This window comes from Aotus nancymaae, unplaced genomic scaffold, assembly GCF_030222135.1.
Source record: "Aotus nancymaae isolate 86718 unplaced genomic scaffold, 86718_ANA_hifiasm-v0.15.2.pri h1tg000032l_0, whole genome shotgun sequence".
Lineage (NCBI taxonomy): Eukaryota > Metazoa > Chordata > Mammalia > Primates > Aotidae > Aotus > Aotus nancymaae.
Window position 1 is genome coordinate 25,396,619 of NW_026988445.1, and position 26,336 is coordinate 25,422,954.

Sequence of the window (26,336 nt, forward strand, 5' to 3'; positions counted from 1 at the left end):
TGCCAGGATTGCATACAATTAATTTAAAATTTTAAAATAGAATATATTGAAAAAATTGTCATCTCTTTGTCTTAACTTGCTTTTTTATGAATAGAAAGATTAAATTCTTTTCCCAATTTTTAATAGCCATTTATATATTTTGTTTTATACATGGTCAGTTTATGCCTTTTATCTATTTTATGTGAAATCACAATATTTCTGAATTATTTAATTATTGTATAATTCAGAATCTCAAAATGTATTTATCTTGCTCCAAGTATTTTCAGAGATTATCTCTATGCCTTTCAATTATATTTTTAAACATAAAAATGATTTCTTCTTCTTCTTTTTTTTTTTTTTAAAGACAGGGTTTCACCATGTTGGCCAGGCTGATTTTGAACTCCTGACCTCAGGTGATCCACCTGCCTCGGCCTCCCAAAGTGCTGAGATTACAGGCGTGAGCCACCACACCTGGCCAAAAATGATTTTTTAATAAAATTTATTAACGACTAATTTTGTGATTTATTCTGCTGCCTTTATGCATGAAAAGTTCTCTAGATCCTAACATTAGCTCAATGTAAACCTCTATTTAAAAACAGCTATGTTCATAGCTCTACTATTCATCATAGTATTTGCAAAATAATTATTCATTTAAGCCTCCATTCTACTTATTCTGGATTCTGAGTATCTTAGATACTGGGGCAGTATTTCTCATCTTTTTGTCTTTAGCCTTTAGTGTGGCAAACTATAAATGCTGGTTGAAAGATACGCTAAATGAATAAGTCAATAATGTAATGCACAGATTTTTTTTCAGTGAAAATCAAAGAAATTTACCACTTTACTTCTCTTATTCTGTTTTTTCTTGTCAAACTATTGTATGAATAGTGTAATTAGAAAAATGTATTCCACAGGGGCAACAAAATGTTATCATATACTTGTTTGCTTAAAGTACACAATTAATATATAATCAATGCCTCAGAACAACACGGGGGGGTGTCCATACAACAGCGGTGCAACTAATCCTTAAAAAGGAAGTTTGAATTTTTAGGATTCTCTGAAGAAATATTTTTCATGTATTAATTCTCATCCAGGAGAAATCATTGGCAGGATTTTCCATCATAATATTCAGGAGGAGAAAAACATTTCTCTTGTGAGGCATTAGTATTTTTTAGAGGAAAAAAAATACCTGAGTCATTTTTGTGGGACTCTGCTTCTTTTTAAATCACATTGACCATGTCAAGAATGAACCTACCAAATAAAACAAGAAAGGCAAGCACACTGAATAAAATAGAGAACCAATACATGGCTTTGTATTTTACTTCAAGGTCTTGTCTATACGGCATACAAAGACACACAATGAAAGAACCATCAGCTTTTCTATATAGATGGATCTGATGTTAGGGAAATAAAATTCACTTTTATCTGCTCATATCACCACATGACACTGTTCTGTTCTCGCGGTTAGAGATTTTGTTGAGTTCATTATACTCTCCTATGATGTGACCTCTGTTTCACTTTGTAAAAAAGTTATATCTCTATTTTTTTGTGAAGTCATGGACTTTATTTTTGAGTAGTTCAGGTTTATAGAAAAGTGTAACACAGAGTACAGAGAATTCCTATATATCCCCTCATCCCACCCCAAAGTCCCCTGTATTAACATCTTATATTGATGTGGTACATTTGATTCAGTTGTTGAGCCAATATTGATACATTAATAGTCATTAAAATCCAGAGCTTAAATTGGGGTTCACTCTTGGTGCTATATGTGTTTTATAGGCTGTGACAAATGTATAATAATATGTAACCACCATTCAGGTATCTTATAAAATATTTTCACTGTCCTAAAAATCTGTGCTCTCCCTCTTTATCACTCCCTGCTTTCCTTTCAATCCCTCATCTCTTTCCTGTCTCTGTAGTTTTGCCTTTTCCAAAATGTCATAGTGTTGGAATCATATGATATCTACCCTTCCAAGGCTGGTGTCTTTCATCTAGTACTATGCATTTAAGGTTCCTCCATGTCTTTTTGTGGCTTGATAGCCCATCCCTTTCTATCACTGAAAAACATTCTGATATGGTTTGGCTGTGTCCCTGCCCAAATCTCATCTTGAATTGTAGTTCCCATAATCCTCACATGTTGCGGGAGGGATCTGGTGGGAGGTAATTGAATTATGGGGGTGGTTACCTCCACTTTGTTTTCGTGATAATGAGTTCTCATGAGAGCTGATGGTTTTAAAGGGGCTTCCCCTAGTCTGGTCTGCACTTCTCCTTGCTACCACCATGTGAACAAGGACATGTTTGCCATGATTGTAAGTTCCCCGAGACCTCTCCAACCATGCCGAACTGTGAGTCAATTAAACCTGTTTCTTTTATAAATTATCCAGTCTTGGGTATGTCTTTTTTTAGCAGCATGAGAACTGACTAATACATATTCCATTGTATGAATATACCATAGTTATCTTTTGAAGGACATCAAGATTGTTTCCAATTTTTGGCAATTATGAATAAAGTTACCATAAACATTTGTAGGTTTTTGTGTGGACAGAACTCTTCTACTCATTTGGGTAAATACCAAGGAGTGTGAATGCTATATCATAAAGTAACAGTTCATTTAGTTTTATGGGAAACTCTCAAATTGTCTTTCAAAGTAGCTGTACCATTTTGCATTTCCACCAGCAGAGAATGAGAGTTCCCGATGCTCCACATTCTCACCAGCACTGGATGTTGCCAGTGTTTTGGATTCTAGTCATGTTAATAGGTCTGCAATGGTATCTCGCTGTTGTTTTAATTTAGCCCTAATGACATGTGATGTTGAGCGTCTTTTTGCCCTTTGCGTATGTCCTTTGGTGCAGTGTCTGTTCAGATCTTTTGTCCATTTTAAATTGGCTATTTTATTATTAAATCGGCTGTTTTATTACTCCCTTTGGCTACTGGTCATTGGCTGACATAATAAAAACTGGAAGTGTGCACAATAGGACGGTCTCTTAGATATGCACATCTTCTTCTGAGGGGTGGTATGCAATAGCAGGCACCAGGCCACACCAGATTAAGCCTCTGGACAGTTTGAGATACTCTCTGGTATTTTCCTACACATGGTCAAGGATTCTAGATTACTCAGGTGGCAATAATTTGGTGTTAACAGATCCTGTCTAGAAGACACTTAAATTTTACAACAAATACTACAGGTACCACCAAGAGTATTTCATTACAACCACAGTTAGGACAAACTATGAAGAAGAAACTGAGCTACAGAAATACCTATTCAACTTTAACTCTGGGATACAGGATTTAGGGTCTAAATATACTAGGATTGGTTACAACAGCTGCAGAATTCATTTCTAGGGACAAATGTAAAAGTATAGACATTCTTGGAAATTATCACAATCCTGCCATTTTTCCCTATACCACTTTTTCTTGAGGGGGCCAAGTTACCTTAGAAAGTTCTTGTCATTGCTTAGTTAACACTACAGCCAGCAAACAGAGGTATATAGCTTATGTGTTTGGCTGAAGAAACAGCATTAGGCGCTCTCTTAGGAGAACCTTTCTGTTAGTGTCCCTGTCATCATCACCTTTGTCAATTAACTGACAGTAAGGACTCAAAATGCTAAGAACAAGATAAACACCAGCACCTGTATGGCAGACATGGCCTTTGGACAAGTATCAGCACTTCACAAGTGCCTGAAGTCACTTAAAAATGTTTAAATTTTTAAAAACGCCAAGAGGTATTACCTCTAAAGTAATACAAGAAGTTATAATGTAAGAAAAAGAAATGGTTGAAGGTAGGGTTGGTTTAGGTGAATGCCATTCTCAGAGGCACATGACAAACTGAAGCTCTATTTTCCTCTAGAAAATAAGCGATGACAAGGTAGAGCATGTCCTCTTCATTGCAGGTGATAGAAAGGCCCTTATAAACATCTTCAAGTTCAACAAGGGAGATGGAGCCAATGGCTTCTGGGGGGTTTCTGCCTCCAGACCCTCCTTGGGATGACATTCTAGTTGAAAGCCTAGTGAAGGATGTGGTGGAGGCCTCTTGGATAACACTCATATTTGCTCCTTGCTGGTGGGAGATACGAAAGACTAGGGCCTGACTTGCACTGGATAGAGGGAATGACAATTGTGATCAGATGCTGCCTCCAACAAAGGCACATAAAAAGCTTAGGCAATGGAGTAGGGGGGTGTTTGAGGTGGGATCAGCTGTCATCTCTGTGCGCATGAGCGTCTCAGAGCATGAAGCAGATGGGGGTGGTGCAGGGGAGCTGGCATGGTGTGAGTCCTCTTGGGTTGCCAGGAGGATTCAGGCCATGGAAGCTGAACGAGGCTAGCAACGCAAGCCCAGAAGTCCAGGGGACAACGTGAAAAAGCATAGGAACATAATGTATTGACTCGTTTCTGGAGGTTGCTTAAAACAAACAAACAAAATAAAAGTCCTCCTTAATGTCCTTGCAATAGCTATGCACATAACCTCATAATCCTTTTTCTTCATGAACAATGAAACCCAAACTGAATTTTGAGTAGCAAAGCAAGTTAATTCTCAATTCTAATCTTTTCAGAATTCAAAAGAGAGAAAATTCAACATGGCATTTAACAATTGCATTGCTATCTGAAGCTGAAATATGTACGTATATAAACAAACCTTTGGAGACTTTCTATTTTGGTCTGACTCTGAAGGTAGCTGAGGAGAAAATTGTATGGTATCCTTGTCAATCTTGATTTGTCTTTCATGCTCTGAACCTATTATTTATTCTAATTATACTTATATAAATATTATTTGCTAGTGCCTCGTCTGCATTTAAATAAATCTACAGAAGAAAACAACATAGCATTCAAAATAGAAAGAAATACATGGGGTTGTCTTATGGTTGCTGATAACCATTGTTTAATTTCATCTACAAAGTTTTCTGGTGTTAATTAAGAATATTCATTAATGTTACTCTGAGGCACATGGTTTAACATTAATAAGGAAGAAAGCCAGCTAAGTTATTACATACAGATCCAATGTTATGTCATTAAAAGTATGGGCTGATTTGAATTTGAGCCATAGGAAATGTTAGTTAGTGAAAGTCAACAACCAAAGCAGGTGGACACCGTGGCTCACGCCTATAATCCCAGAACTTTGGGACGCTGAGGCAAGCGGATTGCTTGAGCTCAGGAGTTTGAGACCAGCCTGGGAACCATGGTGAAACCCTATCTCTATCAAAAATGCAAAAAATTAGCCAGGCGTGGTGGCACATGCCTATTGTCCCAGCTACTTGGGAGGCTGAGGTAGGAGGATGGCTTGAACCTGGAAGGCAGAGGTTGCAGTGAGCCAAGATCATGCCACTGCACTCCAGCCTGGGCCACAGAGCTAGATCTCATCTGAACCGCCCCCCCACAAAAAAAAAAGAAAGAAAGAAAGAAAGAAAGAAAGAAAGAGAAAGGAGAGAAAAAGAAAGAAAGAAAGAAAAAGAGAAAGAAAGAAAGGAAGGAAGGAAAGAAAGAAGAGAGAGAAAGAAAGGAAAGAAAGAAAGAAAAGAAAGAAAGGCAGGAAGGAAGGAAAGAGGGAGGGAGGGAAGGAGGAAGGGAGGAAGGAAGGAAGGCAGGAAGGAAGGAAAGAGGGAGGGAGGGAGAAAAGGAAGGAAGAAAAGATGGAGGGAGGGAGGGAGAAAGGAAGGAAGGAAGGAAAAGAAAGAGAGAGAAAGAAAGGAAAATCAGGGCCGGAATAACATTTTGACTTACACCTTTACTATAAAGCTAGAAAAACGTAAGCAATAAAACATGAAAAACTGTTTTGTTGCAGTGTTTTTCTTTCAAATGTATACAGAAGCAGCAGGCACCTCAAATACCAAGAGAGTAAGCAAGCGACGTCATGGTGGAAAAATGTATGGTTTTATAAATTAAATATGGTGCTACTGAGGTCTACCCATCCTACCTAAAAGTGGCAATCTTAACGAATTCACCAAGATACTGTGGGCCACGCCCGGGGTCACTGCGGTCTTTCTCTAACTTTGGCAGGGCACCCCTCACTTCCCACGGATGGAGAAGATGGATTCAGGACGGGAGTGCGATGCTTGCTTACCACAGGCCTGTGCACGTCCCAGAATGCTCTCTCTTGGCTGTCAAGGATCTTCCTTTCAATCTTGTCTCTCTTCTTGTCCACCCTGTCAACATGGTAACAATGGATAGCATTTAGTGTTAATGGTAGTGCCTTTCTGGACAAAAGGCCACGACTTGAACAAATCTTCCAAAAGACTCACAAGGACTCACTTTGCTTGTGCTTCTGCTTGCATGAAAATGAACTCCCACTTCCGGGCAAAGGCTCTCTGCAGCCTGGCCAGGCTCTCCTGAAAAACACACCCCAGGTGAAGACATTCGGGTGTTCATCTTCTTCACTGCTCTCTTCTAGCTTAGTTACCACTTGTATTTGTCAAGGAAACAGACAGAGTCTCTAAAGCACAAGTGTACTGTGGTTCTGAATGATAAGTCATGCTCCCTGAATTCAGCTCATCTTCATATTGACAGTCTTAGAGGTAGTAGAAAAACCTATTACAAATATGAATTTTTTGAATTACTGACTTTGGAGAACAGGACTAAAAATCCATTATGTATCTGCAAAATACTAAAATTACCTGGCCCATAAGGAGGTGCTCCAGATGAACCCATTGGCTTTTCCTGTACCCACTTTGTAGAGGAACAGAACAGCAATACACTCCTACTATGAATGCAATCAGTTTATTCAGTTCCTGACAATAAATTAACACCCTGGCAGCCCACAGCCTATTCCTACACGGTGCTTTGAATTCAGTAAATCAAAACATAGCAACCATCTGCACAAATGACATCAGCTTACCTTTATCTGCTGATGATCACTATCAGCACATAAAATTTTGGCAAAACCCACTCTTTCCCAGGGTAGATGGTCTTTAATCCTCAGAGTTTGGACATCTTCACTATCTATGTATCTGACATTTCAATAGTTTAGTTGATTTTAGAAAATAAGATATGCTTCCTTCTTAGAGTTTATGTATTTAGGGTTTTGCCACATGTCATGTGAATGAAGAGAGGAAGTAAGCAAACAGGGACTCACGAACAGTGTGCTGCCAGATCCCTGGAAATCTGGCCCTTCAGATACATGAATGAGGCTGGCACAGTAGCTCACGCCTGTAATCCCAGCAATTTGGGAGGCCGATGTTGGCAGATCACCTGAGGTCAGGAGTTCAAGACCAGACTGGCCAACATGGTTGAACTCAGTCTCTACTAAAAGTACAAAAATTAGCCGGGCATAGTGGCGCACGCCTGTAGATCCAGCTACTCGGGAGCCCGAGGCAGGAGAATCGCCAGAACCTAGGAGGCAAAAGTTGCAGTGAGCCGAGATCACGCCACTGGATTGCACTCCAGCCTAGGTGACAAGAGCGAAATTCCATCTCAACAGAAAAAAAAAGAAAAAGAAAAAGAGGGCCTGTGCGGTGGCTCCCAGCACTTTGGGAGGCAAAGGTGAGTGGATCACGAGGTCAGGAGTTCGAGACCAGCCTGGCCAATACGGTGAAACCCCACCTCTACTAAAAATACAAAATTAGCTGGGTGTGGTGGTACATGCCTGTAATCCCAGCTACTCAAGAGGCTGAAGTGGAAGAATTGCCTGAATCCAGGAAGTGGAGGTTGCAGTGAGCCAAGATCATGCCACTGCACTCCAGCAGCCTGGGCGACAGAGCGAGACTCCATCTCAAAAAAAAGAAAGAAAAATAAAAAGAAAAAAAGATCCATGAATGGAGAGTTAACAGCCTGCCCAGAAAAGTCCGTGGGCCTTACTGCTGTGCATTCTATGACAGCAGAAGGTCCTTGGTACTTACAGCCTCGTAGTCTGCGAGCTCCAGTCGTGCTTTGTTTTGCATTGTTCTCTTGCAGAGGTAAACAGCTGAAAGAAAAACAATCAATCATTTCTTGCCTGCTTATCAACACCATGGCACTATGAGTACAAGTACAGCATTGTAAATCAGGACGCTTGCACCATTTTCCCACGTGGTAATTTTCGATCATTTTCTTAGACAAAAAATAATTATGTAATAACATTATTATTGAAATTCAAGCACTGTGTCATTTATGGTATCCTAAAAAAAAAAATAAGCTAAGAAACTTGGTAACTTTCTTTTTTTAGAGACGGTCTTACTCTGTCACCCAGGCTGGAGCAAGTGCAGTGGCCAGATCCTTGTTCACTGCAGCCACAAACTCCTAGGTTCAAGCGATCCTTTCTCCTCCGCCTCCTGAGTAGCTGTGATTATAGAGTGAGCCACCAAGCCTAGCTAATTTTTTTATTATTATTATTATTTGTAGAGAGGCTTCTTGCTTTGTTGCCCTGGCTGGTCTTGACCTCCTGAGCTCAATTCATCCTTTTACCTTGGCCTCTCAAAGTGCTGAGATCAGAGGCATGAGCCACCGTGCCTGGCCTATTTTTAAAATGTTTATTAAATGGTCATCACCATTTTTAGCATCTTCGACAAATATGGGGAGAAAATAAAACCTTTTAAAAGAGTCCCCAAATGAATTTAAAAATCCATATATACAAATAAAATCATTTTGCAAAGAGGAAATGATGAATTAGTGGCACATTCAGTGATTCCCAGATTCCACTGTCAACTGAAAGGCTTTGTTCATGTACACTGAAGGCTTCCTGGCATCTTCTTTGCTTCATTTCAGAAGAGCCAATCTTCCATTGTTCTGTCACTAGGAGGAGGGTATGACATCTTACCTACCTTCCACAGAATTTCCTTTTTCCTAAGGACTCTGTGGCCTGGGCTACCATGGAAAGCCCATCTGGGCAGCAGATGTATAGAACAGTGACAACAGTGTTTCAACTGAGCAAATTTCTTCAATTATTTCAGGGTCTTCTAGTGACTCCCATAGCAACCTCAAGACAGTTACAGCCCTCTGGTAGAATTCTAAATATTTTTGTCATTGTTTTCCACTCAATAAGTATGATATTTGAGTCTCATGCAACTCAAGATAAATTATATCTGTCCCAGATGCTGAGTAAAGGCATTGGATGAGGATTGTAAGGCTACCTCTATGAGGTTGCCTTGGAAATGTCGCCTTTGCATTACACTGCACCACCCTTAGTTTTGGATAATGACGTCCAGCTGGTATCATTAAGGAAACACACAACACAGAAAATTTGAGATCAGTGCAAACAGGGATACTATTTACTCAAGTTCTGTAAGGTTTCCTGTATGAAAGTCAAAGCAAAGGAGAGAGCCAACCACAGAATGATGCCGACATTCCTACAAATGCTAAGAACCCTGTAATTAGCATTAGAACGCATCTTTCTATTTTTTTTTGAGACAGAGTCTCGCTCTGTTGCCCAGGCTGGAGTGTTACAGCATGGTTTGGGCTCACTGCAAAATCCGCCTCCTGGGTTCAAGTGATTCTCTTGCCTCAGCTTCCTGAGTAGCTGGGATTATAGGCGCCTGTCACCATGCCTGGCTAATTTTTTTTATTTTTAGTGGAGATGGGGTTTCACTATGTTTGCTAGGCTGGTCTCAAACTCCTGACCTCATGGATCCACTCGCCTTGGCCTCCCAAACTCTGGGTTTACAGGCATGAGTCACTGCGCCCAGTCAGAACACCTCTATCTACAATCTACCATGATAATTTTATTGTTCTACTAATATTAGTAATTATTAAAAGTTAAACTTCAAAAACAAAAGTGACATGACATGTTCATTTCCTAATTGGTCATAACTGACACTCACTCCTGAAGGATCTCGTACTGTAGACGCCACTGTGACTTGAATAAAATATCTAAAATGTTCTAAGCGGTTGTAAAAGAAATTGAAGCATATGTGAAATACCCCTGAGGGTGTCTCTTTGTGAGAGAGAGATCGAATCTCCTTAAATATCTAATTGAATAATTTCAGCTTTCCTGCGGAATTACCTCTAATGAAATTTCAAGCCCCAGCTATGCCTTCCATCAATCACCCCTCCTGTGTCCTCCTGCATCGGCTTCTCCTTGCTTTTATTGGTTCTGCCCATCTAATCTTTGTTCTTTGCAAAATCAGCTCCCTCTGGGGAAATGTTTCTCACTATTAGGTACACTAATGCATTAAAGCAAGAGTGGGATGATTTTATTTTTTACACGACTGCTCACAAAGACATTATGCATCCTGTAATACAGGTGTCCTATGATGTGATTTTCTTTAATTCTCTAGGGAACAAAATGAAGGTGTGGGCAGACAGTGCCAGGCATAAAGCAGTGGTATCACATATAGTTGTTGAATGAGTGAATTAAAAAATGAAAGAATAGGATAGCTTCAGAAGGAGATATTTTGAGGTCAAACCAACTTAAGTGATAAAATCTCCCTAAATGTCTACTTGATTCTTTGTTATAAAGAAAGACAAGAAGCTGGGCATGGTGGCTTGCTTCTGTAGTCTCAGCTACACTTGGGAGGCTGAGGAAGGAGGATCACTTGAGACTAGTAGTTCGAGGCTGCAGTGAGCTATGATTGCACCACTGCACTCCAGACTGGCCAACAGAGCGAGACTCTGTCTCTTAAAAAAACAAAAGAAAAAAAGAGGAAAAAGGTACAACTTTGAGTTAACAGTGTAGAGAATAATCTTTGTAGAATATAATCTGGTTACTGTTGAAGATAGAGCAAATATGCTCTTGATTGGAGAGGTCCAGACTTCATCAATCTAGTCCAGATACAGTTGCTGGATGTTGACAGGTACAGATAACACTTTTTATTCTTTATCAGCAGAGAGTACTAGCATTGGTCAAGATGTGGATGAAGCAGAAGGTCCAAGTAGATCAAAGAAGATTCCAAGTCAGGAAATTTCCCAGTTCATTAAAGATTGACAAAATAAATGCACTTATGCATAGTCAAAACTACAGCTCAGGCCAAGTGCTTTTGTGCCAATCCTAATTATCGAGGCACTGAACATGCTCTGTGTGGTGCTATGTATAGAACTAGGCCCAGATCCAAAAGAGTGAATCTTTTTTAACATAACCCTGAATATTTCCTGCTGTGACAAAATACTGGAAATGTCAACTAATGATGCCATTTCTGGGGTTCTATTTAAAATGCTTTCTATTATTGAAGACTTAATTTCAATACCAAGTTTAAATATATCTCCCTGCAGTAGTTTTCTGGGAGATCATAAGGAGACAATTTGGAAGACTTGGGAGGTCAATCAAGTAATTTAACAGGAGGCTATGCCACTCAGTGGGAGAAAGTTTGGGAAGGCCGGAAGTGCTACTCCGGCTACAAATGCTGCAGAGATAAGGCATAGATTTTGACCCAAAGGCAACTTAGAACTTAGATGGAAAAGTCAATGTTTCTGGATCACATCTTTGAGTAGAAACTGAATAGAAAGTGAGTGCTGACATCAGGTCTTCCCCTTTAATCTAATAAAGCTCTAGAGAAGCTGGAGAGGTCGCTTAGACAGACGCTGCCGGCCATGACGAAAGCGTAAAGGCACATCACACAGGCCAGCGAGAAAACCTCTAAGACCCCAGCATCAAAAGGTGGAAAGAATAGGAATATCTCATTCACCAAGACTAGAACTACAAAAGTCTAATAAATATTTTTAAATTACCCAACTTACAACCCAGGTAATCCAATGAACTTACATTGTCATGCCATTCTAATTTCTTTTTTTAATCACTAAATGTTTAGTTTGTGGCTAATTCTTCCCTTGTTCCTGAGTTTTAAACAGCCAGGCAGTTTGTACAATCTTGTCTCTCATGCTTAGGTAATTCAAAGAGTCCCGTTATTTGAGAGGCGGTTGGGTCATGAGGGTGGAGCCTTCCTTCAGGAGGTAAGTGCACTTATTAATAGACTCAGAGGAGCTGGTTCACCCTTCCACTATGTGAGGACACAGTGAGACGGTGCCGTCCATGAACCAGAAGGTGGGCCCTCTCCAGACATCAAATCGGTTGACATTTTAATCCTGGACTTTCCAACCTCCAGAATTATGAGAAATAAACATTTGCTGTTTATAAACAAAACAAAACAAAAGGGTACCAAGTTATTATTACTATTTTGAGACTGAGTCTCACTCTGTCTCCCAGACTGGAGTGCAGTGGCAGGATCTCGGCTCACTGCGAGCTCTGCCTCCAGGGTTCAAGCAATTTTCCTGCCTCAGCCTTCCGAGAAGCTGGGATTACAGGCAGCTGCCACCACGCCCAGCTAATTTTTGTATTTTTAGTTGAGACAGGGTTTCACCATATTGGCCAGGCTGGTCTTGAACTCCTAAGCTCAGCTGATCCACCCACCTCGGCCTCCCAAAGGTGTGGGATTACAGGCATGAGCCACCATGCCTGGCTGGTTACCAAGTTATTAATGAGAATGTTCATCTCAAGTAATGATCAAATAATCATGCAGCTTGTGGGTGAGAAGTGTTAACGACTTTTTTCTCTGCTCCCCGACTCCTTCTGTGATTCCCGCCAAGAACCATGAACTGAGGACTCTAATCCTCCAGGGACAGGAATATAGGAGAGGAATGGGCAACACTGACTTTCTTATAATATTTTTCATTGGAATAGAACTTTATTATATTTGATGGAGAATTTGAATTTTATTGTTGAGATAATTAAATCTGGTGTGTAACAAAAATAAATATGTACTTCACAGGAGCTTTCATTTATTTTTATTTTAAAATTCTAAAAATATGTTATTTATATTTTTAGTGGACAAATGAAAAATTGCATATATTTATGTTGTACTATGTGATATTTTGATATAGGCTACACACTTTGGAATGACTAAATCAAGCTAATTAACATTTCCATCACTTTACACTCTTACCACTTTTTTGTGATGAGAACTTTAAAAATATACTCTGGATAGGTGTGTGGTGGCTCACGCCTATAATCCCAGCACTTTGGGAGGCCGAGGCGGGCAGATCACTTGAGCTCAGGAGTTCAAGATCAGCCTGGCCAACGTGGTAAAAACTAATCTCTACTAAAAATACAAAAATTAGATGAGAGTTGTGGCAGGTGCCTGTAATCCCAGTTACTTTGAAGGTTGAAGCAGGAGAATTGCTTGAACCTGGGAGGTGGAGGTTGCAGTGAGCTGAGATCACATCATTGCACTCGAGCCTGGGTGACAGAGCAAAACTCTGTCTAAAAAAAAAAAAATCTATTCTCTTGACAATTTTCAAGTATTAATGGTAACTATCATCATCCTGCTACACATCAGTCTTCCAGAATTTAGTCCTCTGTCTAACTGAAACTTTGCGCCCTGTAACCAATATCTCCCCAGTCTCTGCTCCCAGACCCTGGTAATCACCATTCTACTCTCTGCTTCTATGAGATAAACTGTTTTGTAGATTCCACACGAGTGACATCATGCAGTATTTCTCTTTCAGTGCCTGACTTATTTCACTTATAATGTCCTCCGGGTGCATCATGTTGCTGCTAATGATCGGATTTTTCTCTATTTTTTAAAGGCTGAATAGTATTTCATTGTGTATATATCCCACATTTTCATTACCCATTCGCCTGTTGGTGGACCCTTGGGTTAATTCTGTATCTTGGCTATTGCGAGTAATGCTGCAATGAATGTGGAAGTTGAGGTATCGCTTCAAAATACTGATCTTATTTTCTCTGGTTAGATATCCAGAATTGGAATGGCTGGATCCTATGGTAGTTCTGTGTTTCATTATTTGAGGAACCTCTGTAGTTTTTCATAATGGCTGTATGAACTGACATTCCCACCAACAACAGTGTCCCAGGGTTCTCTTTTCCCTATATCCTCCCCAACAATTGTTACCTTTCATCTTTTAGATCAAAGCCATTCTTACAAGTGTGAGGCGATATCTCATTGTGGTTTTGATTCACATTCCCCTGATGATTTAGTGACAAGGAGTGCCTTTTCATATACCTGTTGGCCATTTGTCGATCTTTTGAAAAATGTCTATGTAGGTCCTTTGCTCACTATTTGATTGGCTTCTTTGTCTTCCTGCTTCACTGATACCACCACAGTGATCCAGCTTCTCCTCTCTGGACTTGGCAAAAGTTTAAAGCTCCTTATGATTTTATGGTACTTTTAGCCTCTCTCCACCATGCGATTTTTCCCTCTAGTCCGCCATGTAGGACAGGACTGTCTCGCACAGGGTTTAGAGGATGCCTAGGAGAAACATTTCCACATTTGATTTTTTGCCTTAAAAGAAGGCTGCAGAACATAGCCACCTCCCTTTCAACTCTTCCACCCATAGCTAGACAGCCTGCCTCTTGCCCTTCATAATCTCGTGGCTTACAAGTCTGTGGTCTACTGTGTTCCCAGGAGTCCGTGACTCCCATCAAGCACTCTCAGCAGCCCCTTCAAGTCTCTTGTCAGGAGTGAGATGAGGGGCAGTCGCCCCTGGCTCCATCCACTTAGGCTTCAAACATCCTATGAACTACAGAATCAGCCTTCAAGCCAATGTCTTGCCCTTAGACCCTCGATGTGAGCAGAAAGCAATTCCTGAGATCATTCGTATGTCCATGAAACACAGCCCTTTCACTCCTGATCTTGACCCACTTAACACTTTGGCTGGGTTTCCATGTTAACATCCTGTTACAGAAACCATTTTCCACTCAGCAAAACAGCGGAGTGTTTAAAGGGGAATAATCCATCCTGGAAAAAAAAAAAAGAGTGGAAGAGAGCTGCTGGTGGGCAAATAAACAGGGAAAAATCTCCTTGGAAAGGGTTTGAGAATGAGCAATAAAGCTTTAAAACATTCATGGCCATAGGCTGGGTGTGGTGGCTCATGCCTGCATTCCTAGTATTTTGGGAGCTGAGGCAGGCGGACTGCTTGAGCTCAGGAGGTTAAGACCAGCCTGGGTAAGATGGTGAAACCCCATCTCTATTAAAATACAAAAAATTAGCTGGAGTTGGTGGTGCGCACCTGTAATCCCAGCTACTTGGGAGACTGAGGCAGGAGAATCGCTTAAACCCAGGAGGTGGAGGTTGCAGTGAGCTGAGATCAGGCCACTGCACTCCAGCCTGGGCAACAGTTGAATGAGACTTTGTTTCCACAACACCCCCCAAAAAATCAATGGCCATAATTCTAGGACTTACTTTTCTAGGAGTATTACCCAAGGGGATAACAGGAAAGCTAGAGGCCTAAGCAGCCACCATATTAAATATGGAAACACACAGGAAATAGCAAGAAAATCATGAATATCTGTATAACAAGATACTAGATCATCATTCAAAATGATGTGTACAAATCATTCTACCTAAATAGCTGAAATAATTTGATTTTTAAAATCCTTAATTGCTCATCGTAAAAGTCTAGAAAAAATATGTAAAGTAAAAAATATACAATAAATATAAATACATAAAATTAAAAAGTATTTATATATTTATATATAAACTATATATAAATATATAAGGTAAAATATATACAGAAAAATATATAAAGTAAAAAATCATTATAATATCATTTCTGTCATTATTTGGTATATATTCTTGATTTTTTCTTTTATATATACATCTGCTAATACACACATGAATATCTATTTATATATAAAATCTATGTGCATATATTTAAGTGTGTTCAAAACTGAACCACACATGCTGTATTACAAACTTTTTTCTTTAATAGTATATTGTGGCTAATTTTTCATATCAGTAAGTGCTGGTCTATAATATTTTTTAAAAAATTGTTTCATGGTAATCCAGTGCTGAGATGCAATGTAATTTATTTAAATGAGCTCTTACTATTGGACATTTGGGTGATAGCTATGATTTTGCTATTATATATTCATAATTATGCAAACATATTTGCATGTATGTATATGTATCTTTATTTGTTTTTTGGAATTGCCAGTTTCCTGAAAGTGTTATTGCTGAGTCAGGGGGCACGCACCTTTCAGGCCTTGTGATCCTCAGAACCAAATTTCAGAAAGTTTAGACATAAGCATATCTCAGATGCTTTTTTTTTTTTTTTGGAGACAGTCTCATTCTTGACCAGGCTGGAGTGCAATGGTGCAATCTTGGCTTACTGCAACCTCTGCCTCCTGGGTTCAAGCGATTCTGCTGCCTCAGCCTCCTGAGTAGCTGGGATTACAGGTGCTCGCCACCAATCACACCCGGCTAATTTTGTATTTTAGTAGAGATGGGGTTTCACCATGTTGGCTAGGCTGGTGTTGAACTCCTGACCTCAGGTGATCCACCCGCCTTGGCCTCCCAAAGTGCTGGGATCACAGGCGTGAGCCACCTCACCTAACCTCAGATGCTTTTTAATTATAGAGTCTATTTTCAGCAAAGCCAGCAGAGTTATTCTGTCAAGACACAGATAGTCAGTGTACTCAAACCCTCCCTTTTATCAACTCCTTCCCACCTCATCTCTCTCTAGGAAAAGCCACAGTCCTTGCTTTCCCATTAAGTGACCCTCTGGACTTATTTCCCATTCATCTTCCACCCTGCCTGAGCCTCATACCAGATGTCCCCTATGTCTTCTCTCCTTTCTGTCTCTGGAGAGCCCTACCCCAGAGCTGAACTGAATTATCTCCAGAATATCTCCCCCTTCTCCACCCAGCCCCTTTCCCAGTTTTTCTCAACACAACTTTTCATCTCCTAATGTACAACTTCTGCATTCATTATGTAGTTAACTTCTGCATTCATTATGTAGTTAACTTCTTAGTTTTCTCTACCTCCACGGACCCACTAGAATGTCAGCTCCACTAGGACAGAGTTTTGCCTGTTTTGTTCACCAACCAACCCCCATGCCTAAAAGAGTGGCTGGCACATAGCAGATGCTCAAAACATAGCTGGTAAGTTAAAACATTTGTCTACTGTGGTCATGTGAGATTTTGTGTTTTCTTTTCTTTCTTTTTTTTTTGCTTTGGTGAATTTGCTGATTTTTCTATTGGGAGATTTAACTTTTCAAAATTAGATTTAAGGCCCATTATTATATTAAGATGAAAACTAATATTAGGTATATATGTAGGAAATATGTTTTTTCCCCAGCCTTTTGAAGAAAAGTTTATTAAACAATGCAGACAATATTCAACAGTACATGCTCTGCAACCTGCTTTTTTTTTTTTTCACTTAAAATAACATTACTGAGATTTACCCAGGCTACTCCATAGATGTAGCTCATTTCTCCTAATTGCTGTGATCTATCCTATGAATGTAGCTCATACTGATTAGTCATATTCCTGTTACTAAATATGCAAGTTCCTTTTTCTTTTTCTCTTACAAAGAATGATCCAGTGAAAGTTTATCTAAGCATATATCCCTAGAAATGGTATCAAGAGGTTGTGGTGATAGGTACAGTTTGATTTTTATGATACTCACTGCCAAAATTGTCCCATAATACTCATCCAGTAATGTACGAATATTCTCACCTTCATTCCAGACTTGAATTTTTGTCAATCTGGCTTGAGAGAGGAGCGTTAAAGTCTAACACTTTCTTAGATTTCTGTGTCTGTTTTCTTTTATCTCCAACAGTTTTCATATCACAGGTTTTAATTTCAAAAATGTCTATGAATCAATTGTCCCCTTCATGAATCTGGCTCAACTGAATACTTTATACCTTGGATTATTTTTTACTTGATCAATATTGCGACTTCAAATTGTATTTTCTACATATATTTGCCTGGCCTATCTTTGCCTCGTCATTTATTTTAAATGAGTCAGTGTGTTTTACTTCTCTTTCTTCTGGAAAGATACTTGCGGATTTTATTTAGGATCGAACCTAAAGGCACGTGTTATTTTTGCAGATGAATTTAAAAATCCCATTCGTTTTTGAAAGTTATGTTTGGTGTACCTTTTCTCAAGTCTTCATCGCTCTCCCTGTCTCTGACGGCATTTCTTTTGTTTTCCGCCTTTTGTTAGATGGAGTGAGTTTTCTTTAATTCCTACTGTTATAATTGGAAAGTGACAAAATTTATTACCATTCCATTAGTGGCCATTCTCAGATCTTTGTACAAATGCTTAAATATGTATTTCTTGAATTTTAATCTCAGAAATTAAACGCTGCTTATTATTGCTTCCCTCCATAAATGATGGAGAAATTAGCATATCTTCACTCCCTCCAGTCTTTCCAACTTTTTTAATTACTAGAATTTATCATAAACTCTGTCATAGTTTTAAAAATTAATTACAGCATTCACATTCCATTCAGAAAATATTTTTATCACAATTATTTAGATTCTGCAGGGCATGCAGAGAAAATTGGTGTCTTGGAAAATTAAAGCCAGAAAACTGTCTTGGAACAGTGTTTTCTTTTTTTTTTTGAAGTCTAAATTTGCTGAGATTATTTTATCAGGTCTCAGACGTTCCAAAATTGGGCATTTTCTATCTTATTCCATTTTATTATTTTATTTCAGACAGCACCATCCTCTGTCACCCAGACTGGAGTATAGTGGTGCAACCATTATTCACTGTAGCCTTGACTTCCTGGGCTTAAGTAATCCTCCTGCCTCAGCCTCCTGAATAGCCAAGACCCACAGCCACATGCCACCATGCCTGGCTAATTAAAAAATTTTTTTTTGTAGAGGTGGGGTCTTGCCATATTGCCCAGGCTGATCCTGAACTCCTGGGCTCAAGCAGTTCTCCTGCTTTGGCCTCCCAAAGTGCTGGGATTACAGGCATGGGCCATCGCTCCTGGCTCTAATTTTAAGTTACTCTTATTTCTGGTCTTTGGAGTTTGCTTGCTCTTTTATGAGTGAGGCTGCTACACTGGTGTAGTTGAAATAGAGACACGTTATTAATCTTGGGTTTCCCATTACAGCTGTTGACCCGCAACTGCAACAATTCTTCAAGGCCACTGCATTGCTCTTCTCCCAGTGTCTCCCCTCTACCCTCAAGCTTGCTCCCCAGCGTCTGAGAGAACCTGTGCTGCTCTATAAACTGAGGTCACGAACAAGGCTTTCTCTTCCAGTACCACGTTCAAGTCAAAGAACCCTTGCTGTATGGGGAAAGCCTTCTGTCCTCCCAGGACCCACTCATTTCCAGCCCTAATGTATCAATAGGAAATTCCTATTGGGGTTGGTGAGAATTCCATCCAAGGCTAATTTCTCGAGAAAGTCTGACACCACCATGTCCCTTCCATTTGGCTAAATTTTATTGATTCCAGAGAAATGTTAATTTTTCAAACATGTAGTGTGTGGTACTATTCTAATTTTCACTCTGTTCTAACAATTCCTTCTCCTCTGGTTTTGCTTCTTTTTATTCTTTGCAGGAAGAGGGAGGGAAAAATTTTGGTAAACTTCTAGAAAATATGGTGTATTACTCAAGTGTTATTAGTAACATCTACCCTAAGACTCAAATATATTTTGTAATTATATTTATGCTGAATAAACATATATTTAGAACCACAATGATTTTTGGATTAAAAAAACATATACTGCAATTATTCTTACTTTCATGTTAAAGAAAAAGATAATTATGTTCTTTAAAAACAGAATTTTCAAAATAATTCTTCAAATAAAGGTATTTTAAATTTAATGTTAATGGAGTACTTTAAAATCTAATATTCCTTTGAAGAATTAGACATTAGCAATGCACTTCTAAGAGTGAAAAGTTAAAGAATAATTTGGAGAATTTTATTTTTAAAATTTATGACTCAACAGCAACTAAAACATTTACTAACTGCAAGGGAAACTGAATCGTTTAAAAAACAACTAGAGATAATATTATAAAAATTATTTTTAATTCTTTAATTTTCTGACACATATTAATACTGAAGATTGTGTTGTCATAAAGTAAGAGTTGACCATTATAGGGAATCATATACCTTGATAAAACAAGATTTACTAGGATAAGAAAGGTGTACTATGAAAATTGAGCACCTGGACTGTAAAAATCTTTTTTTTGTTTTTGTTTTTTTGAGACAGAGTCTTGCTCTGTCACCCAGGCTGGTGCGCAGTGGTGCAATCTCGGCTCACTGCAACCTCTACCTCCTGGGTTCAAGTGATTCTCCAGCCTCAGCCTCTCAAGTAGCTGGAATTACAGGCACGGACAGCCACGCCTAGCTAATTTTTGTGTTTTTAGTAGAGACAGGGTTTTGCCATGTTGACCAGGCTGGTCTCGAAACCCTGGGCTCAAGTGATCCACCTGCCTTGGCCTCCCAAAGTGCTGGGATTACAAGCATGAGCCACCATGCCCGGCCAATGCAAATCTTTAAATACCCTCCTGGGAGGTGGTGTCCTTAAGGAGAAAGAATTCCTTTAGCATAGCTCTGGAATAATGGTCAGTAACTGTTAATATAAAAAGAATTAGACCTATGAATTTCTCTTTCTCCCGAAGGAAAGGAAAATGTCATTTAATGATTCTACCATGAGTTTGCTTATGATTCTGCTCTACCATAAGGTGGTTAGGTGTATCATCCAGAGCCTTAAATTAATAATTCAAGGAAGAAGCTGTTGAACTCTTTATTTAATTGATGGTAATGATGAAACCCAGAGTGCCCAAGTCCTCTCTCGGAATAGTATGTCAGCAATTCAAGGGTCCTTGGGTCTCAGTGGTCACAGACACGACACACAAAATGTGAAGGTAGTGGCAATAAAGGAGACAACCCCACCCCGGGCTAAGTTCTGAAAAGGGAGAAATACATTTCTGTTCTTGGAGAATTGTTTTCTACAAGGGTCCATTTTTCTTCATCTCTGAGAATACCACTCCTCTAAGAACTGTTATCGTCATTCTAAATGTTTACTGATAGAATTCAGCTCTCTGTACATTCATCTCTAAACTACATTACAGATTGTACGTTACCCTCACTTCCACTGCTTAAATTGCTGAAGAAACAAAATAAAGCCATTTAATTTACCCTTTCTTTGTAAATATAACAACGTCACCAGAACAAATCTAAAAGGTGTGGTTGCTCATCTCACGTTCATGAGTTTTGGCAACTTGTAAGTCCTAAAGGTGCGGCAGATACTTCCTTCTTCCCAAATGCACTTTCTTCATCTCCTTTAAACCTTACGTCAAATCCTCATTATTTGCTAATGCCCTGTTTGGAAATTGCCTACTTACTAAAATTTATTTGTAGTCCTCAAATCAATCACTCATGGAGCTTTCACGGTTATTCATGGCCATTCATAGAGCTGCAAAATCTCGTCACTTGAGAGTCACATGACCAGCTGATGTCAAACAAGGCAATGCTCAGCCTCCTGTTCCAGCTCTCATTCTGTAAACAAACGTCTTTTCTGTGGGACATGCAGCACCACATTTTTTTGCATGTGTGGTTTTGGTTGATAATATTGCTATTTAAAATGAGCCCTGGGCATGGTGGCTCACATCTGTAATCCCAGCACTTTGGGAGGCCAAAGCAGGAGGATCACCTGAGGTCAGGAGTTCAAGACCAGCCTGGCCAACATGGTGAAATCCCATCTTTATTAAACATGCAAAAATTAGCCAGGCATGGTGGTGGACACCTATAAGCCCACCTACTTGGGAATTGTTTGAACCCGGGAGGTGGAGGTTGCAGGGAGCTGAGATTGTGCCATTGCACTCCAGCATGGGTGACAAAAGTGAAACTCTGTCACACACACACAAAAAAAGGCCCTGAGAGTAGTATTAAAGTCCTGTCTAGTGTTTCTTAAGCACAGAAGGCTGTGATGTGCCTTACAGAAAAATTAACGTGTTCAATAAGCTTCACTGAGGCATGAGTTATAGTGTTGTTGGCTGTGAGCTATTCATGAATCAACAATATACATTAAATAAGATGTCTTTAAACAGAAACAAATATGCATGAAGTTTGTGTTGATCAATTGACAAAAACAATGTGACCAGAGGCTTGCAGGAAACTTATCCTGTGTTTCCCCCTGGAGCAATGGTTCAGTATTCCCTAATTCAGTGTTCAAGGCAACTTTATAAAACATTGCTACTCTGGATAAGAGGAATCAAATATTTGTTTGTGTCTTATTCCCTCTGTTGGAGAACACTCATTAAAATGAATGATTTTGTATACTGCAGGGCTACAGTAACAAAAACAGCATGGTATTGGTACAAAAACAGGCACGCACATAGACCAATGGAACAGAATAGAGAGCCCAGAAATAAGGGAAAACTCCTCCAACCATCTGATCTTTGACAAAGCTGACAAAAACAAGCAATGGGGAAAAGATTTCCTATTCAATAAATGGTGCAGGATAACTGGTTAGCCATAAGCAGAAGATTGAAGCTAGATCCCTTCCTTACACCATATATAAAAATCAACCCAAGATGTATTAAAGACTTAAATGTCAAACCCAAAACTATAAAAACACTGGAAGGCAACCTAGGCAATACCATCCTGGGCATAGGAATGGGCAGAGATTTTATGGCAAAGACACCAAAAGCAATTGCAACAAAAGCAAATATTGACAAATGGTAACTTTAATTAAACTTAAGAGCTTCTGCACAGCAGAAGAAACTACCAATAGAGTAAAGAGACAACCTAAGAATAGGAGAAAAAATTTGCAGACTATGCATCTGACAAAGGTCTAATATCCAGCATCTATAAGGAACTTAAACCAATACAAGAGCAAAACAAACAATCCCATTAAATATCGTGCAAAGGACATGAACAAATACTTTTTAAAAGAGATATATACGGCCAACAATCATATGAAAAAAAGCTCAATATCACTGATCATTAGAGAAATGCAAATCAAAACCACAATGAGATACCATCTCACACCAGTCAGAATGGCTATTACTAAAAAGTCAATAAATAACAGATGCTGGTGAGGCTGCAGAGAAAAGAGAACACTGGTACACTGTTGGTGGGAGTGTATGGTTCAACCATAGTGGAAAGCAGTATGGCAACTTCTCAAAGAGCTAAAAACAGAACTACCATTTGACCCAGCAATCCCATTACTGGGACTATACTCAGAGGAACAGAAATCATTCTCTAATAAAGACACATGCATGCGAATGTTCACTGCAGTACTATTCACAATAGCAAAGACATGGAATCAGTCTAAATGCTCATCAATGACAGATTGGATAAAGAAAATTTGGTGCAGGTACACCATGGAATGTGATGCAGCCATAAAAAAGAATGAGATCACATCTTTTGAGGGAACATGGATGGAGCTGGAGGCCATTATCCTTAGTAAATTCATGCAGGAACAGAAAACCAAATATCACATGTCCTCACTTATAAGTGGGAGTGAAATGATGAGAACTCATGAACACAAAGAAGGGAAAAACAGACACCAGGGCCTACTTGAGTGTGGAGGGCAGGAGGAAAGAGGAGCAGAAAAACATAACTATTGGGTACTAGGTTTAGTACCTGGGTGATGAAATAATCTGTACAATGAACCTCTGTGACATGAGTTTATGTGTATAACAAACCTGCACACATACCCTCAAACCTAATATAAAAGTTTTAAAAAAGGATGTTTTTATAACAATGACATGTACAAAACTCTCATATTCTATAACTCCTAACTTCATTCTTTCATAGGTAATGTTATTTGCTTTTTGCTTATGTATTATTTTTAAACCAATGCAATATCTATTTTTAAAAATGTAATAGAATAAGAAATACCATAATCTAACTATTGTGATCATTATAATTCTGAGCTACTGTTCCAAGCAAAATGGTTAAAATATTTTCATGTAAATCTCCCATAATACTAGGTCAAGGGTTCTTAATTTCTCTCTTATTTAAATGTATCAACCAAAGTGACGGGTTCTGAGAGTTTGCACATTTTTAGAGTACCACAATAATCCATCCAGGAACATGACACCCCATGGATAAACCAGGGGATCCGTGAAACTTTCAAAGGAACATTCTGTCATTCAAATATGTGTTCATTCCGCATGTTCTCACTCATAAGTGGGTGTTGAATAGTGAGAACACATGGACACAGGGAGGAGAACATCACACACTGGGGTCTGTTGGGGGGTGGGGAGCAAGGGGAGGGATAGCAGGGGATGGGGAGATCAGGGAGGGGTAACATTAGGAGAAATACCCAGTGTAGATGACGGGGAGATGGAGGTAGCAAACTACCACGGCATGTGTATACCTATATAACAATCCTGCAAGATTTACACATGTACCCCAGAACTTAAAGTAAAATTAAAAAAAAATGTGTTCATTGAATCTGGACTAAAAGAATCATGTCTGAATTATTTGTTGAATGATTTGACAAATGAGACACTAACATAACTGTGTCCAACCCTGTGGTATCTCACTTAATAAAATAACTGTGTATAAAAATGTATAAAAATATATAATTCAGACCAACATTGCTGGTCTCCTAATTCCTTGTGTTAAATGGAGGAAACAAGTAAGTAGGTAAACAATAATGAATTTTAATATTTTGCTATACATTTCACAGATAAGTGGATAACCACCATGACTTAGCAATACAAATTTAGTGTGTCAGACACTTCCAGATACATTATCTCCTTTGAACTTCAGAGTAGCAGTGTGAGTTAAAAAAAAAAAAACCATACATTTAATTGATTGCTTTCTTATGAGACGTGAAATGTAAGGCTTGGAGTGGAAAAGGGTTTGGTGAAAATTTTCAGAGCTAGAAAGTGACAGAGCCAGGGCTGGAATAGAGGCTTTAGGGCAAGAAGTTCCGAGAAGACCCCAGAGACTCTGAGAGGATGGGAGGATCTTACCTTCAATGAGCAAGATACTGGCCCAGGGGTGGTAGTTTGTGGGTTTCACTCCTCACACTGCTTTCTTATTTAGTGTTCATGTAAGTTAATTAAATCGGAGTATGTATAATGCATCATATAATTATATGCTAATGGTTCCCTTAGCATCTCTTGTGTTTCTCTTACGAACTTTGCTTGTATTCTCTTCTGAGGCCCCTAGCAATGACGTGTCCTTTTAGAATACAAAATTAAAACCAAGTATTCTAAATTGCTTTCATCATCTGGAAATTTTGATGTATTTTTGACATCTCACAATTACATCCCTTAAAAGTTCTTTAGGGGTTCTAGAACAAGGGCTGTTTTTTTGTATGCTCACTTGACTGCAATTTCAAGCTATGGAAATAAGTGATCAATATTATTCTCCCAAGTCAAGAGCCTTGCAGGGCAAGCATAAAGCTCCTCAACGAAATTCAGAAATGGTCATCTAAAACGTTGCTTTTCAGAGCTCTACATTTTTTTTCTTACTATTGTTGAGCCTAAAGCTGCCTTCTTACATATTTTAGGTTGGGCCTAGAGGTCTCTCCATACATAATAAACTGGAACCTAAGTGTGTGTGTAAACAGACTGTAACCTACTCCTGTACCAATCACCAAGTTTCAGTCAATCAAAAGCAGCTCACTGTTCAAACTGTATTAAATAAGGAAAATGTCAAGCTCAACCAATCTGGCTGTGTATTCCTCACTTCTGTTTTCTGTAAGCCTTGTTCTGTTTTCTGTCCATAAATCTTTTTCAATCACAGTCTCTCTGAACCTATTCTGGTTTGGGGCTGCCTGATTTGGAAATTATTCTTTGCTTAATTAAACTCCATGAAATTATTATCTAAGATTTTTCTTTTAACTATCAATTTGAGTACAGATAGTTGATGTCTTTAGAGCTAAATATTTTGCCACTGGATCATGTAAATGCCAAGAATCAAGGATCTTCATTCATTTATTCATTCATTCATTCAATACATCTTTTCGAATATCTAGTTAAGTGATACATATTGTCTGAGGAACTGGGAACACTAAGGTATATGAGATGTAGTTCTTGAATTCCCAAGAGGAACACTCCAATGAAAGAGACAGCTGACTGATCCAGTCTTCATGACCACCATCTACTCTAGGGTCAGTGAAAGTCAATGAAGGCTTTCCTAAATTGGCAATATGGTTGTTGAGTGTTAAAGATCCTGGAGTGTAAAGCTAGCCATAAACTTTCTACATGCCTCAGTTTTTCTTTGATTATCTTGTCCACTGCATTATCAAGATAAACCCATTAATACGAATAGTTGTAATAAAGAAATCTTTAAGAAAACAATTTAGCTTTTAAGTGAAGAAGCAGGTGAGTTTTTATATAGAAGACTCAGCAGGAGTTAATTTTCTTTCTCTTCCCTGATCCATTTAGCTTATGTTAAACCAGGCGTATTTCTCCCATAGTATTTAAAAAACAAATATTTAACCATATTTCTCTGAAAATTATTTAGGAATAGGTCTTAGTATCCTTCTAATTGAAATGACATGAGAGTCTTCCCTTAATAAAACATCTTCATGGTGCTTAGAAAGACTGCATTTAAAAAAAAACAACTCCAAAACTTGAGAATATATAGTCCCTTAAATCTACAGTTCCACTGATCAACTTATAACGTTCTCTGAATACTCACAGGGGAAAATGAAACCCAGTACTATTTTGCAATTTCCATTGCAATTTCTTCCTTGAAATTTTTAATTGTTTTGAGTGGGATAATAAGTTATTAAGCATATGAGATTTAAGAGCTTTTGGTAACTGATATATTATTGTTGTCTATCATTTTAATTC

The 26,336-nt window shown here is 38.8% G+C and overlaps 1 protein-coding gene across 8 annotated transcripts in view; it reads right to left on the minus strand.

Annotated features, from left to right (window-relative positions):
* RGS7 (regulator of G protein signaling 7) overlaps positions 1-26,336 on the minus strand; it is a 556,614-nt gene that overhangs the window by 76,420 nt on the left and 453,858 nt on the right. For all 8 annotated transcript variants that reach the window (XM_064383646.1, XM_021666925.2, XM_021666924.2 and 5 more), the window contains 3 exons: positions 7,803-7,867; positions 6,220-6,296; positions 6,032-6,113 (listed from right to left, as the gene is read on the minus strand). In XM_064383646.1, the coding sequence (XP_064239716.1) occupies positions 6,032-6,113; positions 6,220-6,296; positions 7,803-7,867 (224 nt within the window). The remainder of the gene's footprint in view (positions 1-6,031; positions 6,114-6,219; positions 6,297-7,802; positions 7,868-26,336) is intronic.